Here is a 19,893-nt window from a genome sequence, read left to right as displayed (position 1 = left end):
CAATCTAACTGCAAGGAGCTACATTTCTCAGAAATAAGCAGGTCAGCAGCTGCACAGAAACTCCATGCTCAGACTGATCATAATAACTTGATTTCAGTATAATTTCAATTACCTAAACTTGTTGAAGATGAAGTGGAAACTGGTCTAATGTAAACCACCACCTGAATGCACAGTTTAACCCATACTCAATGGCTAAATCAACTGATGGAGCTAGTTAATATCAACTGCAGTCAGATCAAGGAAATTCTTCCCTACTGGAAAGGAAATTAAAGGCAACAATGACTCTAATGCCCAGAAGGGACTCAGTCAAAGTTGCCAAAAGCCAGAGGGCTTCCAAAAACTGAAGGATGCCATAAAACGACTTGTCTGTATTGGTAACTGTCCCAAGTTTCTTCAGGGACTCGTTTTGAAATACTGTTTGTAATTCTCAGTTATTAGCAAGTGTCACCACAAATGATGGAAATTAGACAGCTTTTCCCTGATGGTTTTGGTTTTCCCGGTTAAAGCATTCCCTGTGAATGAATTCTTTTCCAGTGAGAAATATGAAGGACAACGTACTCCATGAAAGGTCTCTCTCTCACTGGTACAGCCATGTATTTAAAATATGCCAGCACTTAATACTTTTAGAGCTTTACAACATCAGTTACTTAATAGTAAATAAAAGTGTCAAGAAATAAGATGCCTTTAACACGTGCTTTTATGGACAGGTAACACCTGCTGGAAATGGCTGTACTCACCATATTGAATGACTATGGCAGAAGTCTAAAGCAGAGATGATTTGTCGGAAGAACTTCCTGGCTTCTTTTGGTGTCAATCTTCCCTTTTTTACAAGATAGTCGAAGAGCTCCCCACCTGACACGTGTTCTAGCACCAAATACCTAGAAAAAAACAAAGCCAGGATTTTGTAATCACACTATCATACAGCTTCTCACACACACACAGTTATATAAACACCTCTATCTACACACGGCCAAGGAGAACACTTATGGAAAGAACAGTAGAAGAAGATTAAAAATTTTAAATCAGGGGTGATTAATATTTTTAACACAGGTGCCCCTGCAGATTAACAGGGGTTTTGCAAACTTTAGACAAGCAAATGATTTGAAACTAATCAGCCCTTCACTGATTTGTTGGATTTGGTGTTTGATAGTCTAGTGAGAGATAACGTGGAAGCCAAAAATGACCCAAGAAACCAGGAGGGGAAGAAGAGAATAATCAGGTATACGCTGATGTGCTTATACCTACTGTGGAGTAAGGCTGCATACCAGGAAGATGCAGGTCCCCTAACCGAGCTGACAGACTTTATAAAACAGCCTTGGCAAAGCTGCACTCACGTACTGCTCTGTCTTGGACACCTGGGAACCAGACAGATGTCAACAAACTAGAGGGAGTTCAGAAAAAAAGGTGAATAGTTTAAATTATGAGAAAAGATCAAAAGAACTACATGTGTGCAGCCTCAATAAAGGGCTTCAGCTCTTGCTGTTGAACGGCAGTTATTTGCTGGAGCAGCTGTTCCCCCCAAACTCACATGTGAAGAACTGAGTGAATAAATGCAGCACAATAGGGGCCTAGGAGCAAGAGAAGAAAACCCCAGTCCTCACACAGCACTCTCAGCAATCAAAGAGAGAAAAGTGAAATCTTTGGGAGAGAAAGGACTTGCCATGGACGGACCATCTTCCTGTTGTAAGCAGGTGTAATGAAAGGCAGCCAAGCAGAAGAAAACTTATAAAAAATAAAACAAATTTAATAAAACTTATTAAAACAAATCTCTAGAGATGTTGCATAATAGTAGAATGGAAATAGTTTCCCTAAGGGAGCGGCACAAACACCATCAACTGAAACATTTAAAAATAAATTAGATATAATCTGGACTAAACCGTAGACTTCTATTGGCAAGAGGATTGCTTGAAACCTCCACAGACTTCTTCCATCTCCACTGCTGTTCTGAGCTCTCCTGTCTCCTTGCCTGATTGCCCAGCATACACTATTCTAATATAGAATGAAAAATTATGCAGTGAGATTATTTGGTTTTATTGCTCAGGGTCTGGAATGACAATGATAAACAACAAATGACTTTTTAAAACTGAAAATTCACTTTTGTTCTTTGTCTCAAGCAGCTCGACTGGCTTTTATGCCCTTCAGCTCTATAAGAGGGGCAGAACCACACTCCCCCTTCACTGCCTAGCTCCTCTGAAGTCAGTTTCAGGGCTGCGTGGCCAGGCAGGTGATTGGAAAGGTGACTTCTGTAAGGCAATAAAACAACGGGGCTTTCAAACATTTGGCAGTGTGTTTGAGAGCCATCACTGGAAAACTTGCAAACAAGAAGTGGAGTTCTTTTTTTCCAAATGTGGAGTGTGCATCTCTGTTCTTATGCCAACAAGGCTCAGCGTGGTCAGCACAACAGACCGGGCTGGTCAGTATGTGCAGTATGATCCCCATCGCTCAAGGCTTTGCTTTACAGCAAAGTAGTTTTATTACTCGTATTAATCCAACTCTTCAAATTTGAGAGGACAATGACAAAATTAATCCAGTATACTGTCCTTTTGTACCTCAAGCAATGTAATCTTCAAGGAAATCTCTGGAATGGAAGACGGGAATAGTTCATAAACTTGGGGGCTTAATTATTCCTGTTTTCAGAGTTTCCAAGAAGATGGAATAGGGAAAGGAGTACAAGATGGTCTGAGGAAAGTAAAATTGGCTTAACAATAATGGCATCAGCCTTCAAGGTGCAGAAGTGGGACCTGAGCTCCAGTTTCAGCAGCACCTCCTGTGCACCAGCCACGTTTCACATCCCAGCCAGAAAAAGAGACAGCATTTCCTGGAGCCCCAGAGCCATCTGAGAGCATCTCCCTTTCTTACACGAATGCAGCAGAGAATGCAGCAAGGGACGGACGTTAACACTGCCTTGACAGCTAGGTGAGTAGGATGGAAGCACAAAAATGTGGACAACAAAGTGAATTTCTAAATTTTAGGGAACCATAACTATATTTTCGGCGCTTCCTAACAAGATAGAAACGGTTCTAAAAATATGTCAATATTGGCAATTTTTCATTAAAATGAGTAAAGGAGAGAAAAATCTCGATTCAAAAATCACATTTGGAATATCTGGGTTACCTTCTCTCCTGGAAGAGATAGGTACTGGCCAGACTGGCTGCTGAGTACACCCTGGTAATATGGAGATCACCTTTCCTTTGCATTGTGTTTTTTCAGCAAGACACTGAAACACTCAGAAGAGAGCTGACATGCAGTAGCCATGGGCACTGGGCTGTCCACAAATTCAAGTCCCAGTCCTCGCTTTCCAAATCCTAGCTCACAGACACTCTCCTATGAGGGTTTGCTATATAATTCATTCTCCCTCTCATACTAGAGACAGATTTGGCTAAATATCCCATATGGCAGACCCAAACCTGGCACAGAATCAATCCTAAAATTCTCCTTGACAGCTCCTTCTCTCACTGTGCCCAGCAGAACCTGGATACAGCAGTGCATCTTGCCCCCGAAATTCAAATTGATAGCTGTTTTCTTTTCCTGGGAGGAATTTTATGAAGATGATTGCAGTTACAGGCATACAGAAAACCATCTCCACTGGTTTCAAATGCACGGTTTTGGAAAATTACAGACCCAGCATTTCTGTCACCCACAGCAGGAACTGCAAAGCAATTTATTTTCATCAACTTCATCTTATTAAAAACACTCAACAAAAATGCACTGACATGTTGTACAAAAAATAAAACAAATTGAAAGACAGGGAGCATTTACAAGGTTATTCATTTCTGCTTGCCACCCAGAAGCACCAGATATAATAATGCAAGTGAACAGGGGAGAACATCGGAAAAAGATTTGTGCCTATGACAAGTTAAGGGACATAGAGAAGCACAGCGACGATGTATCCTGATCTGACAAAGCCCCTAACGTGACAGGAGTTAGAAGGACGATGAACACACTCCCCAGTGGTCAAGTGCAAGAAACAAATGCTGCAGGGATTGTTCCACGAGTACGATGTGGTTATGTTGCATCCAGCATTTCTGAGCTCAGATTTGCAGCTGGTCACCCGCCAACCTATTCCCTCCAGTACAACTGTGCTGTGTTTTTTTTTTAGGATAGCCCCCAACTAGGAGATTTTTGATTAAACAAGGACACCATTCAGCACCTGCCTCCATCTCGGTGCCAGCCAAGGTTTTGCTGGCACGTGACAGGGCACAGCAGCAGTCAGTGCACACGCTATTTCCAAACAGGCCAGCGAGAGGGGTTTAAACATTTCCAAGTGTTGCACCAGATCTAACCACCACCATGCAGCTTACCCAATCCCCACTCACTACTATGTATACATATTTCTGTCTCTCTCTATTTTTATGTGAGTAACTCCATAAAGGAAAAACATACACATTCTGAAAGGCTTTTAAGCCAAACAGAAAAAGCAAATGAAAGGAAAAGCATTATGCCAGAGGCTGGAAAATAAGGAGTACAGACACAAAATCTTTCCTGAATCTGTGGCACAGAGGAGAATCTGGATCTCCTGAGTCCACACCAGTGACTAAAATCCTTTACTTGTGTAAAGTGCTATGGGATTGGAAGCATGCCAGTGCCAGCTCTTGGAGGACCTAGGAGAAGGTAAATAGCATAGAGCCTGCAGGGGAGAAAACACTAAAAAGTATTTTCCTGTGTCTCTCCTTCCCTTTTTAGCTTTCCCAGATACGGCATGCTCTCATCTCACTCTGCTACTGTTTTTCCCATTTTTTCAGAGCAAGGGAACGAATTCTAAAAACCCAGAAATGTTGCCAGCACTACTCTCCTATTACATTAGAAGATGAGAAGTGACTTACAGGTGAAGGAAGTGTTTTTTAAATCCTGCCTACGTAGGACTGATGGCATCAGTCTTCCCACTGTAAAAATGGAACAAACCCTGCTCTGTAATTGCCATCGCAAGGAAGGCTCAAGGAAAGGCAAGGCTGGCAGCAGGCACCCCACCTGCAGGGATAATACAGACAGGGGCTACATTAGGACAAAAGACTCCATAAGAGCACTTAGCTCTCACCTCTCGGATGCTCTGGGCGCACACCAGTTCTTCTTATCCTTGCATTTCACATGGGACAACCGTTGTGAGCATTACCTCCTGTTCTTTACAAAGTCACCCAGTATCTGAGCTGGGCTTAGTCCCTGTTGTCTCTTGCCCCTTCTACTCAATGCTGTCCCCACCAGCTTCCTCTCTGCTTGCTAGGACTGCAAAAATGGGAAACCGACAGGCTTCTGCAGCTTGCTATGAAGCCTATTGCACGTGGTGTTAAAAATAAATTCTCAATCAAGGATTTTCCTCACTAGATATATTCTTTAAGAGGTTGCAAAAGTTTTTGCAGGCCACAGCTTGCTTTCATAAGGACACCAAGGCCTAAGGCTTACATGGTATTTCTTCATGCCCCTGCCACAAGCCAAGATATGAAACAAAACATCCCCGGTGAAGATTCTGAGTCTCAATGAGACAACACTTTGATTTTTCAAGACAAAGAAGCTAAATGCTTAATGTAAGAATGGTTTCATCTGCTGGAGTGGAGCTGAGAGATTGCATGCAGCTGTGTTTTATCTACTCCCTTTGCCATCTTTCCATCTGCATTGCAGCATCACCATCTCCCCAGTAAAAGCTAGTAAGTTCCTAACCTCATATGACCCACTACATACCAAATCAGAAGCATGCACGCAGCTTAGAAAAGTAATGACCCTATACTAGTTTCTTTCTTTTTCCCTTTCTTTCTTTGCTTTCTTCCTTCTTTCTGTTTCACTTTATTTACTCTTTCAGGAACCCAAACAGTAAACAAATAATAAGAGAAACCAAACAGTACCGCAAAGGAGGGACGATTTCTGCATATAAAAAAGATGGAGTAGCCAAGACGAATATAAAGAAATGGCCTTAAACCACCTTTGCACCTCTCAGATTATGGCTGTATCAGGAATCAGCAGAGACGTCACAGCTCTTTGTCTTACAGCTGCCTCTCCATGGCTGACTATGGCTTCTTCTCCAACTTAGACCAGAAATTTAACAAAAAAACTACACTATACCTGTCCTCCTTATTACCCCAAATTGCCTGTATGCTGAGGATCACAAGCTATGATGGCCTATAGGCCACCAGTGACACATCATTCCTGCACCTGAAACACTTCCCTAAAAATCATTTTAGTCTTTTCCAAATCCTGTGTGTCAGTAGGACTCCTATAAACACAGTGAATGATCCATTTTCCCCTGTGAATGATCAGTAAATATAGGATGATCAACAACATGTTTAAACATAATTCAACAAAACAAACATAATCCACCATATTTTTGGTGATATCCAACTCTGCTGCCTACCTGCCAGGGCTGTTAAGATTTGGGATGCCAATACCAGAAATTAAAAGACCAAAAGCTTTTGCCCCAACACTCAAAAAAACCCCACAAAACAACAACAACAGCAACAACAACAACTACAACAACAAAAACAAACAAACAAACAAACAACCTTGCAAAGTTTTTGTTTTCAGATAAAAAAGTCAGTACAGTTTTCTTCCTTTCCTCCCAGATAAATGAAGACCCTCAAGGTCATTAAGTCCAGCCATCCACCTGACCTACTGTCTACCACTAAAACACGTCCCTTAGTGCCACATCTTCACACATCTTCAGGGATGGATGGGGACTCCACCACTACCCTGGGCAGCCTGTCCCAATGCTTGACCACTGTCCCCATGAAGAAATTCTTTCTCATATCTGATCTAAACCGCCCCTGGTGCAACTTGAGGCTGTTAAATGCTAAAAATTCTTGTCTAATTTTAGCTAGGTAACTTCTATACTGATTAATTTATCATCTTCTCTTTCATTTTGATATATTCTCGCCCTACTACTAGCAATTCAAAATAGGTATAGGATCATCACTGCAATATGATTTTCTTAGCTTTCTGCTTTGACCACTCCTTCCACGTCTCCTCTGTCTCATCTTTTTGTTAAATTTCCATGCATTTGCTAAATTTCCAGGCAAATAATTCTGTGCTTTCACAACATCCCCTACTCTTGGAAGGACACCGTTCTTCTTAACCACAGAGCTACGGCATTGTTTTTCTTCAGCTCATTCCTGAAGACTGTTCTTTGCTGTAATGGTTGACAACAGCTTGACTTGCCCATCATGAGGTTTCCAGCAGTTGCTTTGTGATCTGAATTCCAAGCTGGTGCACAGATTCTCTTTTTGCCCCCTTCTTGTCCAGTGCCAGCACAGAGAGGTCTTTTGCATGACCAGATTGCCTTTGTGCTGCAACACTACAAAGACATCACTTAAAAGAGCCATGAAGACATGATGGTTTCTCCTTCCCACCTGGTGGATTATGTTACACCTTATTAATGGATGTCTCTGCCCAGGCCTTGGGGAACTTTGAGAACTAACTCACAGTACTTCCACTGAGGCAACACTGCTACATGCTACCTCTAAAGCAAGGCTGCAACAAAATAAACAGGCTGGCTCTGAGCAATGCCTGGAAAAATACTGTTAAAGAAAGACCGTCTGGCACAGAAAACACCAGGATCATGCATTACCAGATATCTATGGCAGAATAATAACAACAAAACCAGACACCCCACTTATAATTTGTAGAAGATGAAAAGCTGTCTGTAAACCATTAGCAGGAATGGTGTGAAATACGAAAATTCATGCCAGATGGGATTGCCCACAGCAGCCCGTCACTATACATCCTAGTGTGGGCATACAGTTCCTGTTTTCTCAGCCTTATAGATGAAGAAAATTTATGAGACTTTCACAGCTACACAAATTAGATCCTCTGGGGCGATACAAATGTATTTATTACTAGAAAAGCATTAAATGGATAGAGATCTTTTGATGAAAGCTCATACTGAAACACAAGGTATTTCAGGTAAGTATTATAAATGCTAAAATAATACAAGTAACAAGAATAGTCTTTGGTGCTCTAGGAATGGTAGTCAATTCATGCAGCTTCTTGTTTTGGTCAGGCAATAGGTTCATCAGGACATGTGATTAGCTGCCTGTTAGGGTAGCAGCTAATATTCAATTTTTTATTAAATGGTACAGTATTTATCCATATGATGCACAACCTCAATTAAACCTAAACAAGTAGGATGGTCTTCTACATGTGCCTGAATTTAGTCACCACTGGGTGATGTTCTAGGGCTTTTACTACGCCAGAAATTAGACTGGGTATTCATGTGGGGCTGGCTAGCTTTTAAGATGCACAACTTAGGTGTGCACTGCAACAAGATGTACAACCCAGATACAATTATACAGGATAAGACACAGACAAAAAGAAGGAAAATCAGTGGAGTTCCTGCTTACTTCCTCCATGCTCAGGAGTTTACTGCTTTGTGGTACAATGCCTGTGGGTAAGGAACTTTGTGAAATGACCATATGTGCTGAGATGTTCAGCTACTCTTGTCATATAATTTAATAGATGATGATTATATGAAAATCATGCTAATAATAATATGAAGACAAGGGAACATGGCATAGATTAAGACAATCTGGAGTTGACACAGATGTCCAAGCAATTACTGAGGCCAGGGACACAAGTCAAGTAGGAATCTCCTTATAAAAACAGATACATCTTTAGCTCTTTCCTGTCCCTACACTTCTTAGAGTCTGCACATGTAAAAAGCTCTTGCTTTACTCCACAAAGATCAGCCACAGAATCATACACAAACCAAAAGAGCCACACCACAAATGTCATTTGCGAGCACCAGCACCAATCCTGTTGAGGTGTGAACCATCTCGCAGGAAGCCAAAATCCCCAGCAGATGACTCATCAAAAACTAACTACTTTCAGCTAAGAGCTAGAAAACTCAACACATTTCAAAGCTGTGGTGAATCAGCAAGGGATCTGTCTGGAACGACAGACTGCCAAAGAAAAGCCTCTAGAAAAGAAAGTCCTGGCGATTCCTCTCCCATGCTACCACTCCGTTTGTAAAACACCCTTTCATACATATATATGAAACAACATCTGAATAGCAGAGGAAGGGTTAAAAGCTGCCCAGCCCTGACTGACAAGCTGTAATTCTTTGACGGCTTTTTTCCTGCACTGTTTTCTATTGATTAAATAATCTCTATCAGATATTAAGCCCCTTGTTATTGGCGCAGCCTATAAATTATTCAGAAGTTATATAAATTCTTATGGCGGGCATGAATTTTTAAACCCTAATTTGGCACTGGACCAGGAACTCCTTATTTTTTATTTTTTTCCTTGCCTTCTAGAAAATGTGCATGCATTAGATTTCTTTTTCCAAAAGACAAGTTTAACTGTGATCTGCTTGTTTGAGCAGAGATCGTATTGGGTTGCTAATTCTCTTTGGACTTGCAGAGAGTGGGGGTTTTGGACAGGAAAGAGAGGCAGCAGGAACTGTTGCTGTTGCGCTCTGTACCTGTGACTTACTGGGGATGGAAAGTGTTTCAAGCACTGCCTTCATGGAGAGCAGCCACTCGTGCCGAGGCACCACAGCGTCTCCTGAACGGGCACACGAAATGGAAGAGACCAGAGGGATCCTCTGTGCAGGACGGGCTGAGCTGAGACGTGTTGGCTCACCACTGCAAGTCTGCCAGTGACCATACACTTCTGGGGTTTATTCTTGAGAGCTGAGAGGCCTTTCCTTTAACGACAAAGGCCAAGATACACCCAAAGGTGCACACAAATTCTCTGAAGGAGAATCTCAGCCCTTAAATGCTCTGTGGACCTGCATTTCTTCTTCACCGCTGCTTGTGTGAGGGCATTGCAGCGCTGAGGGCCTGCTTCCCAACGCCAGGCCAAGAGGCCCAACACTACGGCTGTTCTCCACCTCACGTGTCAGGCAGTGAGCAGAGCACACTGTCAGGCTTTTGGGCAGAGCTTATTAAGGCCGTGTAGCATGGACTGTACCTTTAACCACCACCACCCTGTGCCAGGCTGGCATCCCGCAGGCTGTGACACCAGCCCGGGCCCAGCACCCACTCCCTTCGGCCTCCCGCCAGCTCCGCGGCCCCAGGCCCACCTGCGGCGCTCAGCCCCACACATGCTGGCTCCGCTCCCAACTCCGACCACCCCTGTGCCTCTAATTCCTGGCAGTACTAAAACTCCTCAGCAGCAGAAGAAAAGGGGCCAAAGTGGCTGGTTGTGAACATTTCTCTCATTTCTAACCGTGGCCCAGATGGGACATCGTTTTGTCTTCCAGTCATGTTCTGTTTTCTTTCCCTGTGTCCACAGCATCTGACCCCCCATGACCAGACTACCAAGAAACACGCCTATCAAGAAATTAATTTTCAGTGCTGAGCCCTTGGAGCCACTCCAACTTTCTGAACCCTCCTTCTGCCTTTTGACAGCTTTTCCCCACAGATGGATCGAATGCCAAAGTCCTGGGCTACCGATAACAAAAGAACAAGCAGAATCCTTTCTTCTCTTTCTCGCATCCTCTGTCACCTCACAATTAGTTTTTAACAAAAAAGGAACAGAATTACAGGAAAACCCTGCAGGAAAGGACTGGCAGCATGAATGCTTCTGCAGACAGCACCAGAGCTGTAAGTCTTTGACACCTACTGGCAGCTGGTCTTGTCTAAGCCAGAACTGTGAGCTGTGCGTGGGTAGGAGGACATTTTAATTTTGTTATCTGGCTCATTGGGAAGCACCTTCACCTCTGATATCAGGAGGTGGCGTGTTGTGTACATCGCAACGAGGCTTGGGCACTTGCCCAGTGATAGCACAGTCCTGCTGAACAATGAGAAGGGGAACTGTTGTGCTCGGAAAAATTGCTGATGAATGCATGGTGCATTTCAGAGAATGGGAGACGATGCCAATATTCTGATGTCCACTCTTTCTCTCAAAACAGATTCTTCTTTAAAATGCTGATCAAGTTGAACAACAGGGAGATTAAAATAAATGTTCCGACAAAATTTGAAAAAAAAATCAGAAGTGTAAAAATTTAAAAATGCCTGGATATAAATATATATATATATATACAAATATCTACATGCACCTGTGAGTAGAAATTTACTCATATATATACAGCCATGTTGATGGAAAGGAGTCGAGAATTACTAGTAGAAACATCCACAAGAAAAGGGCATGGAATGGTCCAAGGATGTCTTTATTCTATCTCATTCCCACTCCCTGCCAAAACTCCACTAATTTAAACCGAACAGATGATGAAATGAGATTGAACAGATAATGCCAGCTCTGTCAGGACTTCTCCAGCAAAATTGTATCAGTGTGACATATCTGCTTTGGAAAGGGAAGGTCCTTTCTCTCTCGACTCTATGATGGCACTTCTGTTGCATGCAAACAGTTCCTCCAACAGTGGGACAACTGCTTTTGTAAGTCCACGAGGAAAGCTGAATTTACTGATAAATGTACATTATAAGAGATCTAAAGATAAAATGTAACATTGCTTCCTAAAAATACCCTTCACTCATGCAGCTTTTTCTCCTCTTATTTAATCCTCAACGTCTGTTCACAAGAACCTCATGCTCATTCACAGTGGTAGAGCTGTTAATAACGTATAAACTCCTCCCTTCTCTACTACACAAAACTCCATCTGGGGCCAATTCAGGGAAGACCTTTTCCATATGTAGCACAAAGGAAAGAGGACCATCACCCCAGTTAATGTGGTTTACTTGCCACACAGAAACCATAAGACTAAAGGACTGTTTCCCCTCCACTGTGCATTAAAGAACATGTCTAAAACTCAGCTTTGCTGTTACCTTGCTCTTTCCCTTAGTTTATTTACATTCCCCTACAATTCCTGACCATCTGAACCTGGTTAGTCATAATTACCGGTGCACACTCAAATTTTGGCAGCTCATTGATCACTCCCCATTATGAATAAGCGATGTAAGTTGTTAGAGTACTCTGGGCTTACCGCACACCAGCCTCATTCTCTATCTTTAAAATGGGAGGATGACCTCCCTGCCCATCCTTCCAGGCTGTTTTGTCCCTTAACATTATCTGTTGGGAGGCAGGGAGGCACAGATTGCCTATAGCTATTTCTAAATTACCTGTTACTGTGGGGTCCCAATCTTGCTTAAAGGCTGTCCGTGTGATCATGCAACAAATACAAGATAGAACAACTGTCTGCAATAATACTATTTTAGCCAACATAATGTGTATCTGGTGTGGTGTATCAGTGCACACACACAGAGAACTGCCGTTGAGCTGCGTTTTTCCCCTCTGTATCCAGAATTGCAGTCCACAGTCTTACGGTTAAGTACGACAACTCAAAATACAGCATGTAGAGCTCCAAGTCTTAGGCCTCATAATCATCTCTATCTCTCCGACCACCTTGATAAAAACAGTAACCCCGCCACCACCAACCAACCAAATGAAAAATGACTGCTAGGCTAACACAGATATGCTAACAAATTTTTGTTATTATTTTTTGAAACTCATTCTCAGTGTTAAATACACTGTGGAAAAAGGACTTGATTCATGGTTGCATTAGGAATCTACTCAACCAAGCCCCTTGTCACAAATTAAATCATAAACCAAAAGTCAAACATGATTTGTGAAATTAACATTAATCGAGGAAATACTCCCTGGTGCTGCATCGTGATTAGTCTCTAGCATCTGAAATATCACCCATAATTCACAAGCTCCTTTGAAACCATGCCACTATCGTTACTGCTGAGATGGCAGGCATGATGGAAAGGTGCTGCCACAACCAGAGAGCTATCCTTCTTTTGGTGCTGGTGAGAACTAGAGGTCACCGTGTCTTATTATCTGGGAAAGTACATGCATACGCACTTCTCATCCCACACACACTTCACCCCTCCACAGGCACTCTCTTCTAACTCTTAGTTTTATCCAAGACTATGGTTGTTTCTAATTTTGAACAGGAAAGCTTGGCAACAGCTCTGCATTATGCCCTTTCTTTAAAATAGTGACTAATAAAAAATGAAATGTATTAGGAGTCACTGGCACTTTCAGGGAGTTAGTGTCTTTCAGCAGAGGAATTCAGTGCCTTAGTGTGGAGAGGCAGACAGCAGCTCTGGCACAGCTGTGACGGGAGCAATGGCATGAAGATGACTTTGTGTCACTGGCAAAGCCCGATTTGGAGCCCAACATATTTTAGAAGCCAGGAATTCCAGATATAGCTTAAAGATATGAGATGCTTCCCTTTACAAGGTGATCTTCAGCAAGAAGACAACTTGTCTGCCAAGAAATGCAGTCATTTTTTGGAAGTCATGGTGTAAGACCATCCCCATTGCTCTGAGCACTAGATATTCTTTGTTTGGAGCAAAATATGCCCCAAGCCTTTCAGGGAAAAGAAAGATTGCTCAGCTCAGCTGCTGACTTCACTGGTGTTCAGAGCAACAAAAAAGCTTCAGTACCTCTATAACCCCTCTCCTCACCCCAAGTGATGACCATGGCCTTTGTCCTTCAGGTTTTCCTATGTTGTCTTCACCACATGGGTGTACCACACCTACCTGGAACACATCAGCTGCACGCTGGGTTAGGGCGTGTGTGTACACCTAAAATAAGCAACATCCAAATAAACAAGAATCACAAAGAATGTTCCTTCTCTCTTAACTGAAGAAAAGCCTGGGGCCTTATCCAACCCACACAGAAAGCAGAACACAGAGGTGTGTACTCTTACAAATGGCACCAACCCCTTCTCTGGATTAAAGGACAACATTCTGACTGTTAAGCCTCATTTCCCTTTCCTATCCTTCTCCTGCACACACAGCAGTCTCCATCACATCTGGGCCTCCGTCCTCAGCTGGGGCAAACCAGGATTAATGGAGTCATGACCATTTGTGCCACTGAGAACAGAGTGCTCAGCATCCAGCTCAGAAAGCATCTGAGCCAGCCTCCACCCCGTGCCTGCATGAGTGCACTCTGGCAACCCCACTTCACCACAAATGGCAGGCGCTGCCCCAGAGGAGGACAGGAAATCCAAAAGAAATTACTGCCTGCTCTACTAAGCTAACCCTCTGGCACAGAGGCCTCACTTCCTAGAACAGGAATTCATTGCTCCAGTAACAAGGCTGGCTGAAAAGTCCACGAGGGATTGTTACCTCCATTCAGCACACTTTCTTTGGGTAAACAGTTATTCCCTTCTTGTGTTGTGACATTAAGGAGAGGTCACTGATGGACGGTGGTTCTTAAAAATAGTTTAATTTTTTTTAAACACTCTCTTCTACTTGCAATAACCTGTTAAAAAGCTGAAAATAACATTGAGTTCCCTACTGGTTTGCCCTTTTCCATTTGGAGAGCATTGATTTTTTTTCCTGTTGTGCCAAGATTAATGTAGCCTGTTTGTTTGACAACAGATTCAACATATCTAGTGCACTGTCAAGCTAAAATGACTCTGTCTGTGGGCAGCATCCCTGCTTGGCACTGGCAATGATCTGAGAAAGAAAGGCTTTGCTAGTTAACTCTTACTGCCGAAACACGAGGAGATTTCAGTGGCCCTCAAAACCGAAATTTATTATTGGCGGCAAAGTTAAAACACTGCCAGTGAGAGTCAAGGGATTCAGTGAAGACTATTAGGCAAGGGAGGTTATCCAAAACATTCACTTAACAATTTGATTCCAAATGGTTCCAGATCTTACAGGTACAAACCTTCCTCTCCTCTTGCTCTTTGATAGTAAAAATTGGTTTGTTCTCTCTCCTCTATTTTAAGTAGAAAGAGCATATAAGCAAAGTAGAAAGAAGAAAAGGAGAAAAGCCAAGAAGATATGGACTGTTCCTTCCTCATTCAAATATCAGATATGACATGGAGACCAGATGAGGGTGGACCACCCTCCCTTTCCCCCCGTTCTTTTGGATGTGACACCAAGTCCAAAACCCTCCTCTCCCTCCCATCCTTCCTCCTTCCCTTCCCCTTTCTCTGGCAAAAGCCAGTAATACCTACAAATATTTTTTATTTTCGTAAACATCATGCAGCTTTAAAACGTGGGGATGTTCTATCAACTTCAGGATGGCTATTTCCCGCTCCACCTGGAAGAAACAAAAAGAAATACAGAAGATTAGAAGTGAGGTATTAGAATGTATTATATATCGCCACACATTTTTTTCCCATTTATCCATTTCCCACTCCTCTACATATGCAGGGGATTCTTCAACTTATAACCATGTATAACGTTTAGCCATCAAATACTTTAAGAAAAAGTAATTTATTCAGCCTCAGCACTCCTTGCCCTGCAGGAGAGAAAAAAAGCAAAGTGTCAAAGTTTAAAGAAGAGTCCCAAATCTACCAAAGGGAGTCAGCAGCAGGAGCTAGATGAGCATCCAAAGCTGCTCCTGCCTTACCACTTAAAGCGGTGACAAATTCCTGAAGCATGGAAACTCCAACACGGCATTTAGGGCTCTCCTGACCTCCCACAGGTACAGGAGTGGCCGCATTGCACTATGTATTGCATACTCCACTAATACAAAAACATTCCCATTCTGAAGAACTTGATGTGTATGTAGGGGAGACAAAGAGTGGAAGAGCAGTGTGATTTAATAGCTACAGAACTGAGGCATAGAAAGAGAAAGAAAGAAACGAAGTGACATAAGAAGTACAAGGCACAACAAGAAATTAAACCCGATTACTGGAACCTCGGTGTTCAGAGCCTTAAGCATAAGACCGTGTTTTCTCTCAATTCCCAATCTGTCTAAGCACGGCTACTTCTAAGAGCGTGTCTTTAACACTGAGTTAATAAATTGTGACTAAGTCCCTGTAATTAGCACAAGTCTTGTTCTTACCCAAAATTCCTATCATGACTGCAATGTGTTTTGAACTTGAATTTACTAAGGGTTTTCATTAGAGATGAAGTCAGTGCAATTCCTCGGCTGCCAGCAAAATTGCTCTGTGCTGCTCAAAGCCACACTGTAACCGCTCTGATTTGACCTAGGCTAACTTGAAGGGAGTGAATGTAGCACTGTGGAGACTGTAGATAACCAAAATAAACTCTGCAACAAGACACAGTCTAAGCAATGCACAGTCAGGCATGACAAATTTCCAGGAATCCACAAAGGCAAGAAAATGACCTAAAGATGAAGACACGAACAACTAGGTAGTTTTATTTTTTTATTTTTTTATTTTTTTCCAGTCCTTTAAATAACATTGTCCTGAAGCTGCTATCCTAACAATCTATCCTAAAAATCAAAACATGAACAAACTACAAAACCACACATGAACACCTCCTCAGCAGGGATCAGACGAGTAATTAGGAACTTGTGCCTTAATTTTGATGTCCTTTAATTTCCTGAGATGTCATCCTCCACTAAACCTGAACACAGCCAACTTTCTTTGAGTGCAAGTCAGACACTCAATAGGAAATCAGAAGGCGTTAGTTTTCCAGCACTGTGAAGAGGATGAGGGTTTCCTGGCACACTGGTTGTCACCCCAGATCTCTCTTCCTTGGTACCACCACACAAAAATGACAAAAGCAACTCCAACATCAAACTTGACCTTCCTTGTGTATCAGGATGGAGGAAAGGGTTTTTGCACATGAATCAGTCTTATTCTTTCAAAGACATGCTGCAGACTTAAAAGCCATGTGGCAGATCCACTTCCATCCACATTTAGGATCTTTCGAAGAAGCTACTTCAAGAACTGGTGAGAAGTGTAGCAGGAGGCTCTACTGGAATCATGTATGTGCCTCAGCACATCAACATGCATGTACACAGGTCAGCGCTTCCACAACTGCCGTGAATTCAGTGTATGTGCAGTACCTGATGGTGACAGCTCTGTAGGCATAACTGGCTCATGACCAGCACTTAGATCAAAGCCACTTATACAGTAGAAAACAAGAGCTGGGTAGATCTCTACTGTACAGCTACTCCACCAAAAAACAAAACCACAAAACAACAGGAGGAGAGCTCCTTTATGTCATTTTTGTCTCATCCTCTAAAAGACCTGTTACTCTTTTCCCCTATGAGATATGCACTGATATTTGCAGAGAGCTGTGTAAGCTGAATTTGCTTCAAGAAAGAAGAAAAACCAAACAGAAGCAGCACCCACTCCCATAACAATCCTTCAGCGGTACCGAGATTCAGACATCAGCATCATGCACCGTAACCACTCAGAAACTGAAACTCCAACAGCAAAATGCCCTTTAGATGAGGGAGACCAGCAATTTCAAGGGGAACAGGACCACCACACTAGCTATGGCAGTGATCATCCAACCCCGTTCTCCCTCCTGGGCACCTCCTGCTTGCAGAAGATGAAATTCCCTGCGGATTTGCTCTCTGACTGCACTGGAGACTCACTTCTGAAAACCTCTTGGGGGGTGCTGTGGTGGAACACGTTCAGACCAAGTGAGTGATGGACGGCAGCATCCAGTCAGGGCCCAGCTTGGTGGCTGTCCTACAGCAAGAGATGAGGCAGTGATTTATGACTGCTGCTCAGAGAAAGGAATTCAGTTACAGCACTGCACGGCCTGTGTTCAATAAGAGAATATCAGACAGGGAAGCAAATACACACTTCCCACCTGCATACTTACGCAAGAAACCAACTACAAAGAAATAGCCCGAGTTACTTTACTTTCATCACTTTCAGTGGATGAGTATGGAAGGTCCTGCGCATATTTTTAATTTCCTGGAAACTAAATCCTGAGAGGAAATACAGCTTCAGAGGTCATAATTCCAACCTCAGGTATGCAAAAAGCATCCGGCTTGTTGCACCTGTGGCAGAGCTTCCCCACAACGTGTTCAGTTCAGCCTTGTGCTGCACTCCCCAGCGCAGGCAGCAGCCTGCTTTCCACAGCCTGCTGCCTTCTCTAGCTGTAATCCAGGGATAAAACTAACCTACTACTCGTCCAAGTAGGACTTTTGCAAGTCCTCTGTGCAAGCCTTCAGGGCTTTATGAAGGGGAAGTGTTACTACTTTACTTCTAGTTCAGGCTTTGGCCACTGTGTGGCAAGACAGAAGTAGCTGCACTTCAACAGTGCTCTCTGAACAGCAATCTGGTAAAAGATCATCCTCAAAGCCCTTCCAGCAGTGCTGTTCCTCTTCTCCCCTCCAAAGGCACACAACAGTTCCCAAAAGGCAGCAAAGGACCACACTCATGACATGACTCCCGCAGGTGCTGTCACTGGGGGGCTCTCCTGGCTCTTATTCCCCCAGAGAAGCCAGAAATTGGTAGGGCTTGAACACCGACTGGGAGTCTCAGTAGTGGTTTTCTGCTCAGGAAGATGGAGTGCCAAAGGAAAGGAACCTCCTTTATACAAAAAAAAGGAGGCCTGAAGCAGCAGGCAGCTTTGCCTTCCTCCCCAGAGCTGTGCCAGCTGCTGGCAGGCCTTTTCTGCGCAGCCCTGGCCTCGCAGGGTGCTGTCCAGCAGAGCTGGCAAGGCCGGGGGAGCAGAGAAACCCTGCAGGGGCATTTGCCTGGATGCAGATGCAATTATCAGAAAGCAGGCCAAGCTCAGAATAGCACGTCTAGGGAGGCTCAGAAACTGTGCTAAATGGGAAACATGGAGAAACATTTGCATAACAGTTAAAAGGGAAAGAAAAAAAGTGGAGCCCTCTGCGTCACACAAACACCAGGGCATGTGACGGGATCCCAGCAATAGCCTGGGCTGCCTCATGCCACAGTGGGTTATCAACCATGCAGCACTCCAGTGCCTTGGCGCTGGGGGAAAAGCTGTGAAAGGCTGTGCAGGGCAAACAGAGGCACTCTGCTAACTTGTAACCTTGCAGGTGCCAATTAGGGGCTTTAAAAATCTATGCAGGAGGCTGATTTGACAGGATGCTCCAGTGATTCAGCTAATGACAAAGAGCAACATGAGGGCAACACAACCCTTAGAGGAATAACGCAAAGCTCCGGTTCCTCTCCTCTGCCTCTAATTCACCCTCCTTCTTCCCCCAGAGGAACTCGCATCTCTCTGGTTTAAGCCCATCTCATCAGCACAGTTTCCTCTGACGACAAGTGCTCTGCTCCCTCGCCTTCCACACCACAGACACCCGGGGTGCTCATTCACCTACAAGGCACAGAGAGCAGGTGGAGGGAGCCGTGTGCCATCCTCATCGCGTGTGTCAGTGATGAAGGAAGTTTCCTCTTCTCTTGTATCCCCATGCTCAGTAACAATTGGGTCACCCATCACCTATGCGGTGCTGTAAGTATTTGAAAAACAAGCTGGAAAGCTGTCTCAGGTTGTATTTTACCCACCAAATCTGCCTAAGCACTAGGCACGTCATTAAGAGCTGTAATTCTCAAAGACCAGCTATGCCCCAAAAGCTGGAGGACAGCTGATGACACTTCTTGGATGCTTTGAAGTTCACCAGCAGCACGCTACAAAGCTCCCTCTTTCTCCATTGACACCGGTGACTCCTGTATTGTTCAAAAAGGTGACCTGAGAAGGAGCTGCAGTGCTGGTGAGGAGAAAAAAGCCCTGCAGGCTGTACATTTGTTGTGTTGTTTATCCTAATCTCAGCAAAATGGTGCCTAGCAGGAGAGGAGGCAGGCTTTCATCTGAAACTCAAGCTCTCTAATGTTGACCCTGCTATGGTTTGAAGTAATTAATGAAATAATGTTCAAGACCGTCCCTTGGTTACTAGAAACTCAATCTGGACATGAACTTTCACCAAGTTCAAAATTATTCTGACTTGAGAAGAACTTCAAAGGATGCAAAGATTTGGATGCTTATCTAACTCCTCAGGCTAGAATTCTGGCTGGAAACCTTGTACCAAAATACTTAATTTCTCCAGTGTCTGGCCTGCTGCAGAGTAATTTGCATTTCCATGATGAGAGCACGGAAAGTACAAAGTAAATCACTGTGATAGTATTTCAACCCACTTCACTGAGCTGAATTGGCAAAAACAAAGGTACAAGACAGCAAGAAAGTAATCTCAAGTTCTCTGGAAAGTCTGTGTTTTTGCCATACCAGAAACATCCCATGAACAGACCCCAGGATTTCATTACTTTCGTATTTTTGCTTCCATGAAGCTCATGTGGGACTGAAA

General features: G+C 43.5%; 1 protein-coding gene across 1 annotated transcript in view; it reads right to left on the bottom strand.

Annotated features, from left to right (window-relative positions):
- BRSK2 (BR serine/threonine kinase 2) overlaps positions 1-19,893 on the bottom strand; it is a gene marked incomplete at both ends in the record, with an annotated part of 302,732 nt that overhangs the window by 91,873 nt on the left and 190,966 nt on the right. Inside the window, 2 exons of the mRNA XM_084288363.1 lie at positions 738-878; positions 14,858-14,943. Of these exons, the coding sequence (XP_084144489.1) occupies positions 738-878; positions 14,858-14,943 (227 nt within the window). The remainder of the gene's footprint in view (positions 1-737; positions 879-14,857; positions 14,944-19,893) is intronic.

Source organism: Netta rufina (genome assembly GCF_964035555.1).
Source record: "Netta rufina genome assembly, chromosome: 5".
In the NCBI taxonomy this organism is placed as follows: Eukaryota; Metazoa; Chordata; class Aves; order Anseriformes; family Anatidae; genus Netta; species Netta rufina.
The sequence above is the reverse complement of the archived record's forward strand: the minus strand, read 5'-3'. Positions and strand labels throughout refer to the sequence as shown.